The sequence below is a fragment of the Lonchura striata genome, chromosome 7, assembly GCF_050655825.1.
Source record: "Lonchura striata isolate lonStrDom1 chromosome 7, ASM5065582v1, whole genome shotgun sequence".
NCBI lineage: Eukaryota > Metazoa > Chordata > Aves > Passeriformes > Estrildidae > Lonchura > Lonchura striata.
Window position 1 is genome coordinate 869,619 of NC_140709.1, and position 20,619 is coordinate 890,237.

At 50.3% G+C, this 20,619-nt stretch overlaps 1 protein-coding gene across 6 annotated transcripts in view; it reads right to left on the minus strand.

Moving 5' to 3' along the window:
• Positions 1–20,619, minus strand: part of GPD2 (glycerol-3-phosphate dehydrogenase 2) — a 50,883-nt gene that overhangs the window by 21,177 nt on the left and 9,087 nt on the right. For 5 of the 6 annotated variants that reach the window (XM_085584836.1, XM_077784861.2, XM_085584837.1 and 2 more), the window contains exons 2-6: positions 19,055–19,162; positions 13,992–14,160; positions 11,886–12,010; positions 10,382–10,479; positions 9,331–9,494 (exon numbers count right to left, since the gene is read on the minus strand). In XM_085584836.1, coding sequence (XP_085440962.1) covers positions 9,331–9,494; positions 10,382–10,479; positions 11,886–12,010; positions 13,992–14,160; positions 19,055–19,156 — 658 coding nt within the window. In that variant the 5' untranslated portion in view covers positions 19,157–19,162. Of the gene's footprint in view, positions 1–9,330; positions 9,495–10,381; positions 10,480–11,885; positions 12,011–13,991; positions 14,161–19,054; positions 19,163–19,616; positions 19,737–20,619 lie in introns of those variants that run through there. The other variant, XM_085584835.1, reaches the window with a different exon arrangement.

Here is a 20,619-nt window from a genome sequence, read left to right on the forward strand (position 1 = left end):
TGCTTTGGGGTTCTCCAAATACTTCAGCCAAAAAGTTATTTTCTAACAACAGAGTGGCTAAGCCAAATTACTTTGGCATCTTTCTCCACAGGTGAGTACGCCCCTGAAGATCCCCTAAACCTCTAAAGTGTAGGCACCACAGTGAAAAGGTAACAGTGGCATTCCCCAGGAAGAGATGCTCCAGTGCTCTGCCTGGAGAGGACTGTGCTGCTCCAGGGCTGGGTCTGAGCACTTGTTCCTCGCATGATGCCAGCTGCCACCCGCTGCACCCAGCAGCAGGCAGGCACAGCTCAGAAGCCTCCCTGAGCCAGCTGAGGGAACACTGAGCCCCCCTTGGGTAGTGCCTCTGGAGAACAGCAAGGAAACCTGAAATAACCATCCCTCCCTGGTTTGCTGCTTCCACCTGCTGTAATATGGTGACAATTTCATTTTTACTGAGGGCAGTCAACGCAGCTTTTCCCAAAACACTGGCCTAAGTGCTTTCACCAAGTTAACACTGAATCCTCCAAGGAACCCTCAATCCTGGGAGCCACGCTGCTGAGGACATTGAGTGTGCAAAGACAGTTTGAGTAAGTCTATCCCACACCACGTTAAGCCCAACAGAGATGTCATTTGGTTTATAATTGCTTCTTTTTGTGTCATTTGGGAGAATTCTATTTTCACTCCTTAGTAGCAAATGCTGTATTTCTTCACATCCGAACAGACAATGTTTCCGTTGGCGCTCACAGGATCCTCCCCCAGAGTGCACACAGCGTACATTCAATTTTATTTTTATCAGACCTGAGCCCCAGCCAGCAGGGAGTGGTAACAAAGCCCACAGACCAGAGAGATTTGTTTGGGACTGGTTCAGGAGCCTTGTGTGAAAACCAGAGCGTTTCTGAGGGACTCTGGCAGTTCTGGTATGTTCTGTCCTGTGTCACTGTGACAACTACCCCATCATACCAATGCACAGAATCAGAGCCCCAGACAGGCTTGGGATGAGAGGGACCTTAAAGCTCACCTGCCTACAGGTGTATTCCTTACTGCAGCCCTGCACCAGGTAACTGAGGGCACGCAATAAAACAACACAGGTAGCCAAATCCTTTCCTGCTCAAGGTTTTCTCACTGTGTACACAAACCTTAGCCCAGCCTCACCACACTGAAGGCTGGTGAGTGATGACACAATTATAAATGTGCATTAGGTGTATACAACTACACTCCACTAAGTCACCAGACTGTCCCTCTCCTGTAATTTTAAGGAAGTGCTTAACTGCACGAGCAGTTTTATTACAAGCATTAAGCAGGAGCCCAGGAGCTGTTGTGCATATGGAAAGGGTGAGATCCCAGCTAGGCACGATGAAGATGAATCAGCTGGAGTGACTCAGAATCCTTCCAGACTTTTCTGAGCGAGAGCTCAGCGAGTTCTTCTCCCCAGACAAGCACAGTAAGCTCAGGGGGAATGTCCCCTTTGACTGTGAGTCACAAGTCAGGACAATGCCCTCAGACCTGAACTCTCCAGCTCTTTGAGTCACAAGAAACCAAAGTGGAATTTGCTGCAAACTCCCAGACTTTCTAGGCTATGCAGCACTCACATCCTTGCTCCTGCCCTGCTCCAGGGGGACACATTCTGACTGTCTCCATGGTTCATCCCCACAGCAGCACAGTGACAGCACCCGTGGCTGTGCCTGCAGCTCCTGCAGGGCACACAGAGCCCAGCCCTGCTGGAGCGAGGCCCAAGCAGCTGGGAAGGACATGGACAAGTGGATAAGCACTGGAAATAACCACACCCCACATTTCAGCCCTTTAACACCTGCCCCAAGGTGTGAGCTTTCATGGCAGGGAAAGCCTCCAGCCTCCCCACAGGTAAACTGATCCCAACAGATTCAAACTCAGATTTGACACATCCAGTCTAAATAACCCAGTAGCAGTCACCTGAATTTCTGACCTCCATCTAGCACCAGCTCAGATCAGAAGAGCTAAACCTCCCTATTCTTGGAATCACAGAATGGTTTGGGTTGGGAGGGTAAAGCTCGTCCCATTCCACCCCCGTAGCAGGGACCATTTCCACCAACCTGGCTGGGGCACTTCCAGCAGCAGCCACAGCTTCTCTGGGCACCCGTGCCAGGGCCTCCCCATGCTCACAGGGAAGGATTTCACCCTGATCCCTTACGTACCCCTGCCCTCTGGCTGTTTAAAGCCAATGCCTCTGTTCCACTACGATTTGTTCCAAATTCTGTAGTTATAAACAAAGCAGTATCACAAGCAAGAGGCAGAAAACCCAGAAAATATTTTTACAGAAGAAATCCCAATATCCTTCAAATGTCTGTCTGATGGAGTCTGCTGCCAAGTGACAGCACAGGAGCTAAAACTCCTACTGAAACTAAGATCCCAGAAAGCAAAAATAAGTCACAATATCCACCACATCCAGTGACAGACAAAATTTGGAATTCTGGCTCTGTGTGACTGCTTTATAATTACGTTGTTTCCCACTTCTTTTGTATCAGCCTTCAACTTGTCACTGCAGTGCGACTGCCGTGTCAGCGGCAGGAAAAGCGCCGTGTTAAAATGCAACCAAACATTGTCACTGTCAGTTTACGGCACGTTGCTGAAATGTCACCGTGACGGGCGTGACGGGGCTGCCGCGGCCGTGCCACCGCGCCAGGCCACCGCGGGCGTCCCCAGTGCCACCCGCCTTCCAGGGCAACCCTGGTGGGCTCCCAGAGGGGCCGGCCCTGCTGGGCTCTGCTTCACCTCCCAGCACAGCAGCGATGGCACGGGCCGAGCCGTGCCACGCAGGACGGCGCCCGGCTGTGGGACTCAGAGAAACTGAGAGTTTCCAGCCAGGCAGAGGCTTGGGAAGGAGCTGGGGAAGAATGTAAATAATTCTTTATCTCTCTTGTTTTCACATTTGTTATAGTTAAGTTCTATCACTGTGCGTCAAGCACTCTGCACCAATGGTGGTGGGCTGTTTTCACTTCAGAATCAATGGATATGGTCCTTGCAGAGCTCTGTACAAAAGAGCAGTGTATTTTGAATAAACAGAGTTTTACTCTCACAGCCTTCTGAATCAGAGTCTTCATCATTCCCGTCCTGCCTTGACAACAACACCCGGGAGCCACGCAGGAGTGCTGCAGGGACAGAGTGCCCTGCCACAGGGGAGAGAGCAGCACTGCTCCCACAGAGCCCACAGCAGCCGGGCTGGCAGAGACCTTCCAGACCAGCCAGCACCACCACAGTCACCCCATGACCGTGTCCCAGCTGCCACATCCAGATGCACCTGCCAGGCACGGTGACTCCAGCACCTCCACAGACAGCTGCTTACAATGCCCGGCCACTCCTCGGTGAGAAGGTGTTTCCAACACTGTTCTGATGCTCACTCCTCGGTGAGAAGGTGTTTCCAACACTGTTCTGATGCTCACTCCTCGGTGAGAGGGTGTTTCCAACACTGTTCTGATGCTCACTCCTCAGTGAGAGGGTGTTTCCAACACTGTTCTGATGCTCACTCCTCAGCAAGAAGGTGTTTCCAACACTGTTCTGATGCTCCCTGCACAGCCTGGGGCCGGTTCCCCTGCTCCTGTCCCGTGTTCCCCGGGAGCAGTGAGATGTGCAGGGATCCCACCACCCACTCCCCCTCCCAGGCACATGTCCCACAGGGAGCAGCACCCCTGGCACCCCGTGACCCGCTGCAGCTCCCACAAACAGCCCCGGGCTCACAGCAGAGCTCCATCCCTTCCCCTGCAAGCCACGACACCCCGGGCACCCCGCGGATGTTTGTGCCACAATGAACAAGTAACGTTCAGGAATAATCTTAAATCTTTTTGGTAACATGAGCTGAAGAATTATTCCCCGTTCACTCCTTAACGGACACAAACTCCATCCTTGGCTTATACAAGCATTAGAAAAAGAAAAGAGAAAGGCCCTGAATTCACCGGAATATTCATCATTTCCAACCTTAAACCCAGAGCGTACAAACAGACGAATCCGGCAAGTCAGAAAGCAAAGCCAATTTAATCTGTGGCTCCCCTGAGGTAAATGTAGTTCACAGTCCTGCCCCCACCCCAACCTCAGCCATAATCCCTGCTTCCTGGAGGTAAGAAAGCACTGGAGTGAGGAAAATTCTGCAGCAGGATATAATGATCCAAAATGACAGGGACAATAATGACAATGAATTTCATGTCTCCCAGTCATGAGCCGGGGATGCTTGACTGGGCTGACTCACACGATTAAATTGTTACAGGTACAACAGGAGACGCAGTTATCATCCGCTGCTTTTGGGCAGGCGCCCGGGGCAGCGGGCAGGCAGCGCCATGCACGGCCCCCGTCGGGAGCAAGGGGCTCCTCCCGCAGCCACGCTGCCCCTCGACAGAGGCAAAACTGGGTTAAAGAGGCAGCTGGTGCAGGCCACTGATTTTATCCCTTCTGAACAGCATAAAAGAGCCCTGACGGGGAAAGCGCAGCAGGACCGGAGTGGCGAGGCACGGCCGTGTGTGCCAGAGGGAGATGGGCAGGGCTGGGAGATGGCAGGGCTGGGAGATGGCAGGGCTGGGAGATGGGCATCCAAGGAGATGGGCAGGGCTGGGAGATGGCAGGGCTGGGAGATGGCAGGGCTGGGAGATGGGCATCCAAGGAGATGGGCAGGGCTGGGAGATGGCAGGGCTGGGAGATAGCAGGGCTGGGAGATGGGCATCCAAGGAGATGGGCAGGGCTGGGAGATGGCAGGGCTGGGAGATGGCAGGGCTGGGAGATGGCAGGGCTGGGAGATGGGCATCCAAGGAGATGGGCAGGGCTGGGAGATGGCAGGGCTGGGAGATGGCAGGGCTGGGAGATGGGCATCCACAGGAGATGATGGGCATCCACAGGAGATGGGCAGTGCTGGGAAATGGCAGTGCTGGGAGATGGGCATCCAAGGAGATGGGCAGTGCTGGGAGATGGGCAGTGCTGGGAGATGGGAAGCTCTGGGAGATGGGCAGCCACAGGAGATGGGCAGCACTGGGAGATGGTCCTGCCTGTCTGCGCCAGCTCCAGCTCCAGCTCCGGAGCCCCATCCTGGGCTGGTCCTGCCTGTCCGTGCCAGCTCCAGCTCCAGCTCCAGAGCCCCATCCTGGGCTGGTCCTGCCTGTCCGTGCCAGCTCCAGCTCCAGCTCCAGAACACTCCAAGCCCTGTCCTGGTCTCTCTGCACCTGCAGCCCTGGGGTTGATCCTGCCTGTCTGTGCCAGCTCCAGCTCCAGAGCCCTGTCCTGAGCTGGCCCTGCCTGTCCGTGCCAGCTCCAGCCCCAGAATGCTCCAGAGCCCTGTCCTGGGCTGGTCCTGCCTGTCCATGCCAGCTCCAGCTCCAGCTCCAGAACACCCCACAGCCCTGTCCTGGTCTCTCTGCACCTGCAGCCCTGGCAGCATGCCCCTTCCAGCCCCGCAGCCTGCAGGATTTCAGGGGCACTCTGAGATGCAGAAGGCCCTGGCACACAGCGGGGCATGGGCACACACCCAGTGTTTCCCAGCTCCACCATGGCCGGAGTGCCTGCAAGGCTTCCTCACCCAGCCAGCCTCAGGCTGGAAACACGAGCAGCTGTGTGTTTAAATTCACCTATGGCAAGTCTGTTCAGTGACAAACTGTCAGAGGTTTTACAGCCAGGGAAGGAAAACAGCCACAGAGTTGTCTGTAATACCCCTATTACAGCTCAACATCTCCAAATATCCATTTGTCAAACATGAATTATAAAGCTATAACATTTCATAATTCAGGACACACTCAAATCCTAGGAAAAATAGCTACAAGAGCCTAAATAAAAAAAAGCATTTATTCCATTTTTGACAGCTTAATGAATGCCCTACTCTTTTGCATTGATTTTTGTGTGTGTGTCTGTGTGTGCACGTGTGCCTGGGAAGGATTTCTCAGGGGGTTTGCTGTAAACAGGGAAAGCAAAATACTCTGCCAAGGCTTCTTCTACTTTTAAATAACCTCCATATTAAAATATTTCAGCAGACAATGTATCTAAAACTACTGAGAATGCAAAAAGCAAAAAAACAACTACTTACATCCCACTAAACATACTGGAGGTTTGTTGAACAAGACATTAAACAATCCAATACCTCAATGTGGCAAGAGAGTCCCGGACACAGCATACGTTAACTTCTCTTTCAGGAAATAACAGCAAATTCAGACAGCATGGTCAGCAGAGCCCTAGAATCTTAAATTCAGGATTGATTCCAGAACACAGATTTTCCTTACATGCCTAAGGGCTCACCTTGCAAGGGAAAATATGTTAAAAAAGCCTGCAAGCACCTAGAGACAGAAAAATAATGTATCATAAAGAGAACCGTGCCACTTGGAATTGCTGAACACTTTACACTGACACACTCTGGCCAGCTGGATCCCTGCTTTAATGGTTTTCCGAGTTCTTATCATAATGAACTCTATATAATTTAAATGGAGATTAATTCTTCCATTTAAAGTGCTTTGGAACAATCCTGCCCGAGATCCTGAGCTCAGCCCAGCCTCTCCCCGTGCTTCCTCTCCAGTTCTCCCGCAGCCCCTAAGTGGATCTGACAGATCCCTGCTCAGATAGCAGCCGCCTTCTCCCCCCAAAATGTTGCCTTTTTGCTATTCAGGAGTATCCTAATACCAACAAATGCTAAATGCAGTCTGACATGTCCCCCTAAGAAACAAACTTGTAAGTTGTGGCTTCAAAGCAGACCTTGAATAAATAGGACATGCTGTGTACACCCCGGCTAACATCCAACATATGCTCTGGCTTCCCGACGCTCAGGCAGAGCAGGAATAGCCTCTGGACAAGGCTGTGATTTGCTCTTGCTGGTGCTTCCAACGTTCCTGCTGTACCATTTCTTTGTGGCTGTATAAACAATTTAAGGGATGTAATGAAGACGACCCCGGCGCGGTTGGGAACGCAGCGTCCCCATGAATTATGGATGGCTGGAGGTGCCACGGCCCCACCGGGGCCCACACAAAGACAGGCACCCCTGGGCAGGGCTGCAGCACACAAAAATCAACCTGGACCCAGAGTGTCTGCAGCTCTTCCCCTTGGTGCTGGGGATCGACAGCTGCCATCATTAACAGCTCTCTTTTCAACAGTTACAGGGACAAGCAATAAAGGAAAGTGAGGAAACAGGATAAAACTGCATTTAACAGCACTTACAGTTGAGACACTCCATCCTTAGAAGGCCAATTTATCGATTCATTCTTTAGGGGAGAGAGAAGGGATGGACAGAGAAGAGAAAGATGTCACCTACTTTAAGACTTGTATTTTGCCTTGCCATTATTTAATACTCTGTTTTATGACTAATCCTTCTGAAAGGACTAAAACAAGTTTGATTTCACCACCCCATCCTCTACTTTCAGTTCCGTTCCCTCTCCCTTTGTGCCTGTCCCTCTGGACGTAGGGCGTGACAGTACATCACTAAAATTCAAGCACCACAATTTACAGCACCTAAAGGGAGCCTGCTGAAATGCTGTGACTTGATGGCCATTTCCCGTGGTTAATTAACACAGGTTATTGATCAGGACAAAGCATTCGTGTGGCCAGCCCCACGGGAGCCCCGCTGCCCCACGGGAGCCCCACGGCTGCCCCACAGCAGAGTGACAGCAGCGAGCTGAACGGGGCCCATTACAGCTGAATTAACACTCAGCTGGACAGCCTTCACTCTGCACTAGCTGCAGCCCCAGAACGTGGATATCCTCAGTCCAGCCAGAGAGAAAAGGAGAGATTTCTGCTGGGCTGAGGCTGGAAAAAGTCCCAGAGGAATGTAAACAATCTGTTATCTTGCTTTCCATTCACATTGTTTATAGAAATATTCTGATTCTCTTGCTTTCCATTCACATTGTTTATAGAAATGTCCTACCACACTGACCTAGGTCCAGTGCACCAATCAGGTGAAATGGTTTCACTTTAAAACCAATGGAATTAATGTTCACAATGTTCTCTATAAAAGAGAGAAGTGCTTTTGAATAAACACTCAGTTGACCTTCTAAAATCATAAAAGTCATTTTGCCCATCCCTGGCTCAACAACATCATCAGAACACTCAGATGTGGATTATCAACTCACAGACTTCATCCCATTTTGCTCTTCAGGGAAACTGAGGTTTGGCGGAGCTTGGAGAGCTTTTTGAATTTTAATTCAAAGCAGCATTTCTCTACATTCTGCCTAAAACTGAGGATAACTAAGCTGTATCTTACAAAGAAAACAAAATAAAGCAAGACAGATTTTTTTCCCTTTTTTTTTTCTATTTTACTCTTCCTTTCCAATACTGAGTGTGGGTTTGTTTCCCTCTGTTGGGATGGCACAAAACCTCCAGAGACATCTCTCAGTCACTCGGAGCCCTGCCCTGTCTGTGTCTGCCATCAAAGCCCACCTGGCATCTTGATGCTGAATCTTTAGATTTACAGCACTGTTTAAAACAATTATTCATGTAAGAAACATGAAGACTAATTTTAAGGCTATCCTGAAAGATGTATCTTTGGAATGCTGGAGTAGTAAATAGCCAAATTATTTATTTAATCAGAAAAAACTTCACTGGATTATAAATAGATTTCAAGCTATAGTGCTCTTATGAGAAGTGTAATTACAGTTAAGAGAACCACTTCGTTCTTCTGGCAGGCTCCTGGGATCCCTTAAAACAAGCTAAGGAATAGCTCAGGGTATGGAAAAAATAAATCTGAATTCCCTCTCTGTGTGCTGTGTATGGCAGGTCCTGGTACTGGGTACAAAAACCACCACATAATCCCACAACTGATTTTGCTACATTTGCAAATTTTTCTCTCATTTCCTCCAGACCTTAAAAATAAGATAAAATGCAGCTTCTATCAGTAGTAAAATCAAGTAAACACCAGGTCCATCCTTTAAATACAGCCCTCCTCCCAAACGAGAATCTGCACATACATACTCCTACACGTATACATGAAATTTTAACTGATTTCCACATTGCTGGGCTCTGTCTGAGACACCTCCAATAAACAACACCAGCTTTAGCCTCATAAACCCCTCTGGAGTCCAGCACGTTTCCAGAGCTCTTCCCAGTCCAGAACCCCTTTGATGAGCTGATGAATTGTTCTAAATGCAGCTCTACAAAGGGAAAAGAATTCCCTTTAAAATCCACCTGTGTGAAGACCTTTCCGCTGTCCAAAGGTCAGAAACCACATCTCCAGCAGAACTTCACTAGCCAAGAAAAGCCATTGCATTTTCTCCTACGTCCAGTAAGTCGCTGTCGTGAAAATATAACTTATCTCCCAAGCCAGCAATTCAGAGGCAAGCTGAATCCTTCAAGCACAACCCCCAGGCTCACAGCTGTGTCCTCAGCCCAAAAGCAGAGCACAGAGCAGGCAGAGAGGCCACGCACCGTCGTAGTAGACAATGGCTCCCACCAGCTTGTCCCGGCGCAGCATGGGGAACAGCTCCAGGGCCCGGGCCTTGGTCAGCACGTAGCTGCTCTTCAGGCACTGGCTGCCTGCCACCAGGTCATACAGCTTGATCCCAATCCAGTAGTAAGGCAGCTGCCACCACCTGGGGGAAAACGGGCGTGAAGTGAAGAAAGTACAAGCGAAGCACTGAGGAGTGCGTGCACGCTGTTACTGCGGTGCAGAACACAGAATGTTCTTACAGCACTTCTGCCTTGTACAGCTTTACAAGCTCATGGCAACAGGACAATGTAAATACTCCAGACTCAGGTGTTGTTTGCCACTGTTTTCAACTGAGCTACTCCCTGCAGTGAGTCAAGCACATACAAGGATTTGTTTGCTCCAAAATCAGGATCTAAAGGGGGCTGTTGTGCCTCTGTGTGAGATACTGGAGCTGTGTGTGCAAGCTGAGAGGATTCCCCAAGGCAGGGTCTGTGTTTTCTGCACAAACAGGCCAAAGTAAATGCAGGCAGCCACCGCCCTACGCAGGTTGCAGCTCTTACAAGCCACTCACACTAAGACAGGATTAATAAAAACAGGAATAGTCTTAATAAAGTTAAGTTCCTTTAGCAAAACCTCCCTGCTGTAAGTAGGCTGCTCCAGGGAGTAATTGCTCTTACAGACTGAAAACCCAACCCAAAGCACTGAGTTCCTCAGAGGAGGAGGAACCTGTTCTGTGCACACCAAGTGCCCTGTGCTCACAGGAACTGAGCAGCACCGTGCTGGGAACACTGGGGGGACAGGGTGCACTGAAAGAACAGCAAATACATCCTGGGAATGAGAGCTCTTTGCAGCTGCCCCTGTCGGGGTGCTGGAAGGCACTGAAGGGCTGCACCCCAGCATGTGCCCCCAGAGCAGCGACTGCTGGCTGGGCACAGGAGACCTCTGTGCTTCTGCAGCCCAGCTGTTCCCCTGGGGCAACTCTCAGAAACCCAGGCCAGGGTTTGCTTGTGAGAAGCCAAGGTAAAGGAGAGAAGGCAGGGCAGAGCTTACTTGTAGATGGGCAGCATGATGGGCAGCGGGGCCGAGAGGTGGGGCGCACTCTGCAGCAGGTGGGCACGCTCCTCCAGAGCCTCCTTCACCATCCTGTACTGCAAAACAGCAGCCAAACACCAGCCACAGTCAGTGCCAAGCCCCCACCCTCCTCCAGAGCCTCCTTCACCATCCTGTACTGCCAAACACCAGCCACGGTCAGTGCCAAGCACCCACCCTCCTCCAGCCCTCCCTCACCATCCTGTACTGCCAAACAGCAGCCAAACACCAGCCACAGTCAGTGCCAAGCACCCACCCTCCTCCAGCCCTCCCTCACCATCCTGTACTGTAAAACACCAGCCACAGTCAGTATCAGAGCATCCACCCTCCTCCAGAGCCTCCCTCACCATCCTGTACTGTCAAACACCAGCCACAGTCAGTATCAGAGCATCCACCCTCCTCCAGAGCCTCCCTCACCATCCTGTACTGTCAAACACAAGGTCAGTGCCACAGCAGCCACCCTTGGCAACAGGGCAAGCACTCAATAACAGACTTTATCCAAGAATCAACACCTGCCACCATTGTCACTAGGCTTTCACACTGCGATCTGATGAGAAACCCAAAGGGTAAGGGAAAGATCCCCAATAAAATAAAGTTGTGGTGGTTTAATCTTGGCATCTTGGCAGCACAACTGCACAATTTTTCATTTGAACATAGAGCTCCTGCCCTAACGAGGAGCAGGAAGCACTTCAGGAGGGCCAGGACTCATCCCACAGCACAGCTCTGTGCCAATTCCCACAGCTCAACCCCTCTGAACTCCAAGCTGCAGATGCAGAAGGTCTCTTCTCCAAACCAACCAATGTCCATCAACGTGGGGGTGTTCTCTGCCAGAAAAGTGGGTTTCTCTATGTAGGTAATCCCAGGGTTTGGGTATTTCCCTCTGAAAAATCACCATTCCTGCAGCAGCATTCCAACTACTATAACATACTTTGAGGGGCTCCAATGGAAAGACAATGTGATTCTTCAAAACAGGAATATCAGGCTTCCACCCACAAAAAAATGCACAAAAGCATTTATAAACTATCACTCATTTACCGTATTCTCTTTCCCCATGCCAAAATAAATCACTCATTTACCATCTTTTATTCCCTTATTCCAAAATAAGTCGCTCATTTGCAATATTCTTCCCCCATTCCAAATTAAATCACTCATTTACCATCTTTTCTCTCCCCATTCCAGAACAGAACAGCCGCTCACTCCCCCCAGTTCATGACATTACCAGTCACTTTTAATTTGATTTTATCTTAAGCTCTTTCTGTTCCGAGATCAGCCCTGTCTCTGCCTCCTCTCCCAAAACCCATGGCATGGCAATGGCACTGCCCCCAAAGCACAGGAAAGCTGCCAGAGAAAACACTTCCCATGCACAGTGGCTGTGGAACACAGCCCTGCAGTCCAGCACTGAAAAGCTCAAAGGACACTCAGGTCTAAGTGGGACAGTGAGGTCCCTACCAGCACAGAAAATTACCTGCTCGAAATCCAGCTTCATGATGGCCTTCTGCAGGTACCTCACTCCACCATGGATCAATTTAGTGCTCCTGCTGCTGGTCCCCGATGAGAAATCATCTCTTTCTAGAAGGGCTGTTTTTAGTCCTGTGTTACCAGAAAACCAAATTAACTTCTTAAATTACACAATTTGTATGTAATTCATTAAAGACACTTCTCTAGGGTAGAGACAATCAGAAGAAAAATTACTCTGTACATGGATAAATTTGTATTCAAAGTGTAGTGCACTGTCTATATTGTAATGAAAAATTTTAGCCTTCTTCCTGAGGGAAAAGTCAAAGCAGAACTTAAACAGCAGCACATTAAAAGCTGGGTATTTCACAGTGGAAAGGCATTACTGCACATTAGGGGCCACGCTCCCCAGGGAAATGACAGCTTGGATGCCTGGCAGGAACAGAGGGGCTCCTTGGACATTTTAACCCTTTGCAGCAGGGAGCTCTAAACCTCTCCACTAACCATTCGAGTGGCATTCCAGAGAGGGAGACAACTGGCAGCTCTGCTTACGTGGAGTTTGCCTCAGAGGTGCCCAAACCCAGGGCACAGCCACAGAGCACGCCTGGAATTCTGACATTCAGAGAACATCCTGATCAGCCTTAACCACTGAATCCCTCGGGCTGGAAAAGACCTCCAGGATCACCGAGTCCAGCCACGCTCCAGCCCCTCAATGTCCTTTGGTCACGAGGACCCAGAACTGGACACAGCACGCGAGGGGCCTCAGCAGTGCCAACACTGAGATTTGAGCATCTACCGGTCTCCCAAAACTTTTATGTCCTTAAAAAAATCTAATTATTACTGGTAACTTACAAAGATCAGAGCAATTTATTTTTGTCGAATGTGACTGAAGATTAATGGACACAATCAGAAATAATTTGGTGAAGATTTATCAAACACACGAAAAGCAAAATTTGTTGTTAAGCGAAGCAAACACGATAAAAGAGCAAGTTCCATGAATGAACAGCAACGAGACACAACTCATTAACCAAATGCCCGTGAATATTTCACACCTCAGAGACCTACTGATGTAACCAGCATATCCAAGAAAAGGATAAACAGAGATTAACTGTAATAATTTCTGTCTGTTTTACAACTGCATTTCCAAGCAAAGCACAGCAGAGGCAGAAGTGAGAAGATGTTTGTCCCGAGTTATTAAATGTAACAACCAGGCTGGAGTTTGGACTTACCTCCGTATGGTCAGTCCCTACTGCTTTATCCATTTCATACTGCCTCCCCTGCTGGAGTGTTTCCAAGCTCCACCTGAAAGGCTCTCCTGAGCCTGGCTCTCCTGACCCTGGCTCTCCTGGGTCAGTTTTGCCCCTGTGTCTGAGGTCCATGTCCAGGTTAAGGAGCTGGGAACTCCAGGGCTCTCTGCTCTGCAGCTCCCCAGAGGTGGGGCAGCAGGAGCACAGATCTCTGTGACCTTGGCAGGCTCCTTTTGCTTCTGAGAGCAGAGGTTTCCCAGCCAGGACAGCCAGTCCTCTCGCTCTGAGCCCTTCAGGAAGCCAGCCTGAGAAGTTCGTTATAAGCCAGGCAAAACGCGGATGAAAAATTAAAACTCCACAATTCTAATATAGATTTGTAGGGACAGTCTGTTTTTATTACAGCCCTGGCGCACGTAGGGACTTCTTTTTAAAGGGCATGTGCACTCTTGAGAACTTCTGATCTTTTTTTACTACTTTTAACTAATTTTTATATGTATAGAGTTTTACAATAGGTTCATGTATATTCATTCTGTTGATTTCGCATTACACTTACAGTTAGTTATACTTGTATTTAGTTTTTTTTAGAAAGTATAGAAAGAACTCTCGGGTCACTCTGTGTTGTTTGTTTTAAGGTCTGAGGAGTCTTTCTCATCTTTTATTTTTTTTAGTGTGGAAATGTGTATTTTTTCTCTTTAGCTGGGGCAACTTTGCTAGTGCTGCAGTTACTAGACTAAACAGTGTATTTTACTCCTGTTAGTCAGCTCCGCGTGGCACATTTACCTACATCTCAATGGATTTCCAGTCTGTGAATTCTCAGTGTCTCCCAGCCCAAGGAGGAGGTGCAGCTGCAGCTGCAGGCGCTCACCCACCTCTGGTGGCTGCATCCAGGGCGCAGCCGCAGCCCGTGGCTCCCCCGCCGATGACCAGCACGTCGAACTCCTCGCCGCTCTGCAGGGCCAGCAGCTGCTGCTCCCTCGTGGGGAGATGGTCCTTCCTCACTGGAGCAGCCTCTGCAGCCTGCACCTGCACCAGGGCACCCTGCAGAGGGGAACACAGCCCCTGAGTGCCGCCTTTGGTCTGCACACGCAGCCCCCAGCACAGCCTCCTGCAGCACCACAAAGGCAAACCCACTCATTCCCAGCTGCTCCCCCACATTTAGCAATCATTTTGTGTTAAACACTGAGGAGCAAACACTTCTAAAGCCGTGAAGTGCTACTACACCTTTACTTCACCTTGCCCACCTCAGTATTCAGTACTCCACCTGTATTCATTACTTCTAGGAGCTCCCAAATGTTACAGGATGCTGTCATTATTTTAATAAACATTACAATGGAAGTATTTTAATTAGCAGACACATGGCTGAGCTCTGGACTCTGTACCAAAAACTTCACCACAGCAAAGGACACAGAGCTGAGTGTACATTTTACTTCTCATGCAGTGGCATTGATCCAAGCTCCAGTTTAATGAGGCTCAGGAGTGATGTGATTGTAAAGTGCAGTGCCCTGAAACACCAAAGAAACTCTAATTTCACCTCTTTCTTGAGAAACTTCCAAGCAATGCAGTTTATGTCCTACAGTACGCTAAAATACAACATTCAAGTGACAAAGCTCAACAAGGTGGCAGTTTCCAGACAAGGTCCCATTTTCCTGGAATGCCCTGGGAATCCCTTTGGGCTGATATTCCCAGAGCCAATGCTGCTGTCTGGGCAGTGACTGTGGAGACAAGGGCTGATGCTCAGTCACCTACCAGGGACCATGGCCTAAGTGGGAAGGGTTTCAGCAGTCTCTAAAGGCTCGCTGCTGTTAACATCAACTTAAGCTGAATTCTAAGCATTTCCAGACTTTCTTGAGAATTATAAACACTTTGAACACCAGCAAAACCTGTTTAACCCTAATTTATGACCTAATTTAGGCCCAATCTCCAGGCCAAATGGCAGACTTAACTATGCAGAATAGCTTCTGCCCAGATCTCCCAGACAGGAAAGAGCAGACTAATAAAAATTCAAGTGACAAACCACAGAAACTCCTTTCCAGCCAAGCACAAAAACCCTCAGTTCAGATTATATGGTGCATGCAGCCTAAATATTTTTGTTCAGAATTATTTGCTCATTCCTCAGCAGTATCATGATTTAAATGCATTAGTTCTGTGTCCCCCTCTCTACCACAGAGCCAAAAAAAAAATCTAAAAACTAGTAGCCATGACTCAAGGAAGTGCATATTCCAAAGATAATTAATGGCCATGTTCACCCTGCAACCAGGGATGATACTGACTGTAATGCAAGGAGCTCATGAAAATCACTCAGGACAGCAGCAACCACTGTCACTGCTTGTGTGGTACAGTGAAATCCATGGGGAAATCGGGCTGGAGAGAGTCCTCCACTTCATCCTGAGGATCTAATGAGGAGCTGCTCCAGGCCTGGAGCCCTCTGCTCTGCAGCCAGCCTGGGAGAGCTGGGGGTGCCCACCTGGAGAAGGGAAGGATCCAGGCAGAGCTCAGAGCCCCGGGAATGTTCCCCTGGAGAAGGGAAGGATCCAGGCAGAGCTCAGAGCCCCAGGAATGTTCCCCTGGAGAAGGGAAGGATCCAGGCAGAGCTCAGAGCCCCGGGAATGTTCCCCTGGAGAAGGGAAGGATCCAGGCAGAGCTCAGAGCCCCGGGAATGTTCCCCTGGAGAAGGGAAGGGTCCAGGCAGAGCTCAGAGCCCCAGGAATGTTCCCCTGGAGAAGGGAAGGATCCAGGCAGAGCTCAGAGCCCCTGGCAGGGCCTGAAGGGCTCCAGGAGAGCTGGAGAGGGACTGGGGTCAAGAAAGAAAACACAAGGTTTATAACAAATCCCAGTTTTGCCCAAGCATGGTGTCCCAGCCCACGTGGGGCACCGGGAGCTGCAGGAGTGCTCCCCCAGCTGTGCCAGCTGTGCCAGCTGTGCCAGCCCAGCCCCAGCTGCAAACACAGCAAGCTCTGCCCATTACCCGGTGCCCACAGGCAGAGCAGCCCCAAACACGGCCTGCAGCTGCCAGGCACTCGGGGGCTGGGAGCAGAGGTGAGTCCTGAAGAGCCCACAGATCACCGGAGCAGGGACAAAGTCTGGGAGCTTCAAAGGAACCCAGCTGCCACCTCATTCTTCTGGCCATGGAATTCTGCCTGTCCCCATGTCCTGCTGCCTCCTACCCTGCTCTCTCGCTGGCCCTGGCGGCTCTAGCACTGCTATAAAACTTTTATATCCCCAAAGTACAATTAAAACATGTAATAGAATCTCCCAGAAGGGTTTGGGTTGGAAGGGACCTTAAAGGCCACCCTGGCACTGCCAGACAGCAGTGGCAAGCAGGAAATTGGGAACACTAAAAACACCCTATCTTACCCAACACATGTTTTGGCTGATCAAGCTCAGCAACTTCAGCTTCCACCAGCTCTAGAGAAGGAAAATCCCCACATCCAAATTTACTTTGCACTACATTTCCTGAGAAATTTCCAAGCCTACTACTTAACTTCAGGAAAATAACAGAACACCAGAAAAGAGAAATTTGGAGTTCAAGAAATACTGGCATCAGGTGGGTTTGACTCCATGTCTAGGTTTGTTTTTAAACCCATTATTTACAACAAATGGCTCCTAGCAGAGCCCAGAGCAGAGTCCCCAGCATCCAGCCCCTGCTATAGCCAGAGTGTGGAGATTAGCCCTGGAATATAAGCAGAGTGATTAGTACCAGGAATTGATATAGATATGATGCATCTTGCTGTCAATTAAATGGGGGAGTGAAGAAAAGCTGCACACAGGGATTCCATCTGCAGTAACGTGATTAGTTTGGCAGTGAACAAGTGTGTTTACTGAAATAAGCAATTGCTGTTTATATCTACAATTTCTCAGGCAAGAGTTCCCTGAATGGTTTTGATTACACTCTTACTGAGAGGAATTTAGTTTGGCAGTTTGAATTTAATCATCAAGTTATAAAGTGATCTAGTAATCCATAATCCAATGCTCTTGTTAATTTGCTACTGTAAATCTCCAGGTAGGTTTGCAGAGTCAAATTCATCATCCTTATTCATTTAAACAAAAAAATACAGTAATCAGAACTCCCCAAAGCAGGCTCTGATACATTATCATATTATCACACTATTGGATTCACCTTGCTGAGCAATTTCTACTGACCAACAACGCACTCACAAACCAGGAAGAGCAGGACTGGGAAAGGACAGCAGAATCCTACAACTCCAAACCAAAGCACTGCCTTTCCCCTTAGTGGTCCTGAGGGGAGAGGAGAAGGAAAAGCCAAAGTGGTCTCCAGGTCTGGCAGGTCTGCTGAGGCTGGTGCATGAAATACAGACCAAAATACCAAACCAGAATGCAGCAATGCAGCCAGGAGCTGGAGGATCTGGTACTGCCAGCTCTGTGTCCCCATCAGTGCTGGGAGTGCTGGTGAAACAGCCAGCAGGGCTCACTGTGCCACCTGGGCTCTGCAGATGTCTTTGTTTGAGGCCAAACCACAGAATCCCAGAATGGTTTGGGTGAGAAGGGACATTAAAGCATCCAGGGCCACCCCTGCCATGGCAGGGACACCCCCACTGTCCCAGGCTGCCCCAAACCCTGTCCAACCTGGCCTTGGGCACTGCCAGGGATCCAGGGGCAAGGCTGGAATCAGCTTTAAGGCTCCTTCCAATCCCTACTGTGATGGGATTCAATGACTCAATTCCAGTTGCATAAATGTGACCCAAAATGTCCGCAGATGTGTGTGCACAGAAAAATTAGTTGGGATAAAAGCACAAGTGGTTCTGTGATTTTGACACCATGATCACTCTCTGTAAAACATGGGGTTTAATCTGTTTCTGGAAGCTCATAGTGGCCATCCATCCCCAGAAAAGAGGAATTCCCTGAATTCTGGAGTACTGCAGACAAAATGCAACAGGTGAGCACGCCAGGTGACTTTTCTCTTCTAACTTCTCTTATTTAGCAGTCCTAAAAGCTGCAGCTGCCATTTCGGACAGTAATGAAGCCAGGCTGTAAAACCCTGAGATAAAGACTCTAGAGAGAACATTACCAGCTTGGAGCAAGGCAGGCAGCCCGATGGGGAGCTGACTCGAAATGCTGGGGTTTATTTTCTGCAACAGTATCTGAAGCCATAAGAATCCTGCCTTATCTACTTCCCAGCTTGGCTCCCCAGAAATGACTCATCTCATTCCCAGCTGCTCCTCCTCCTCCTCCCCACAGGGATTTAAGGACCGTTGTGGATGTGGCACCTGGGGACATGGATCATGGTGGCCTTGGCAGAGCTGGGGGAATGGTTGGACTGGGAGTCTCGGAGGAATTTACCACCCCAAACAAGTGCATGGTGCAATGACCAATTAGGGAGCTCAAGAGCACAGCCACTGCAGCCCTGCTGGGAGGAGCAGACACCCAGGGAAATGTGCTTTCTCCAGCAGCAAGATGCAGCACACAGACTGACATGGGATGTGCTGCTGCACTGTGACGGGGCTCCAGCAACACCCTGCCCTGCTGGGGCACTGACTCTGTCCATGGGCACAACCCTGCAGGGATCCAGCCAGGGGCTGGGCTGTGCCCACCAGAGGCCACAGGAGCTGCCCCATGCCTGTCCTGGCACAGCTCCTGTCCCCAGCCCCAGGAACCCACCAGGAGCTGCCCCACGCCTGCCCTGGCACAGCTCCTGTCCCCAGCCCCAGGAACCCACCAGGAGCTGGCACCAGCGCTGTGCTGAGGATGGGCTGCTCAGAGGTAGTGCTGGTGCTTTCACTCCCAGCTCCTCAGCTTGAAAACACTCTGCAGGCAGCATTTTTACTTTAGTCAGGTCTTTCCACTCCTCCTGCAACTAAGTAAAGCCCCCAGTGGCAGCCAAAGGTCATTTTTTAAAACTATTTGTACAAGCCTGACATATGCTGTGACAGATTTTAAGTTTCCTATTTTATCAAAAATCATAATTAATACTTACGTGTTTGTTTCTATACTGAGAAAAATGAGAGAGGCCAAAAACTGTTGCTATGGCACCTCCTCCAATGAGAGCAGTTCCTTTCACTGCCTTCCGAAATGCCATTTTTTACTGGAAGAAAAGAAGATAAAAATTAATTGGCAGTTTTACCATGTCAGGATCTGGTACACACAGAGTAAACCGTTTGAAGGAACTAATGACAATGTTGTGACAAGTTGAAATTTAGGGTAGCGATGTTTTAATTAGAGATTTTCACTGCAATATTAGTAACTTCTAAACAAAGTCTAGACAGAGCAAGCCAGAGTGCTCTGGTGTTTGCTGAGAAAGCTGAAGGATGAAAGAGCATTTAGATCAGAGTAGACACACACAGCTCACAATGACCCCGAGTATGTGACAGGTAGTGCCAGTCCCACGGAAAGGCAGACCAGGAACAGCCTGTCCCCATCCCCAGAGCACAGCAGAGCAGGTCAGCTGCACACAGGTCCTGCAGCTCCCTGCCCGCCCGTGCCCCTGGGCAGTCCCTGCCCCTGGCAGGCAGGAGCTGCCCCGGCCCAGCCCGTCCTACCGGGGCGCAGCAGCAGCACCTCGGCGAGACGCGGAGCACACCCAGGACAGCACGAGAGCGCTTCACCGCCCACCCCGGGGGCCTTGACAGCCCTATGTGGGTCAGGCAGAGTGTTAACGGGCCCGGTGTGCGGGCCTGAATGACAAATTTCCAGCGGACTGACCGGAATGCTAAGCAGGCCAGGCCGCTCGTCCTCCCGGCGCCGTGGGGACAGCACCCACCCCATCTGGGCACCCCGTCAGCGCCCGGGCCCCCACACGGGCACACCCGTCCTGGCCACACTCCCCTCAGGCCCCAGGCAGGGATCTGGCACCAGCAAGGCCCAAGGCAGGGGCAGAGCGTGTGTGCAGCCCTGTGCCAACGCCGCAGCACCAGCGATGCACGGCCAGCAGCCCCGGGCAGGAGCAGGGAGTTCCCAGGGCCAGGCTGGGCAGAACAGCCCTGGCAGCCTCCCCTGGCACCTGCCAGGACACCAACACACCAGGGATGGCAGGACAGAAACACACCAGGGATGGTAGGACACCAACACACCAGGGCTGGCAGGACACAAACACACACCAGGGATGGCAGGACAGAAACACACACCAGAGCTGGCAGGACAGAAACACACATCAGGGATGGCAGGACACAAACACACACCAGGGATGGCAGGATACAAACACACACCAGAGCTGGCAGGACAGAAACACACATCAGGGATGGCAGGACAGAAACACACCAGGGATGGCAGGACAGAAACACACCAGGGATGGTAGGACACCAACACACCAGGGCTGGCAGGACACAAACACACACCAGGGATGGCAGGACACCAACACACCAGGGATGGCAGGACAGAAACACACACCAGGGCTGGCAGGACAGAAACACACCGGGGATGGCAGGACAGAAACACACCAGGGATGGTAGGACACCAACACACCAGGGATGGCAGGACAGAAACACACACCAGGGCTGGCAGGACACAAACACACACCAGGGCACGTCACTGACCTACTCCTGT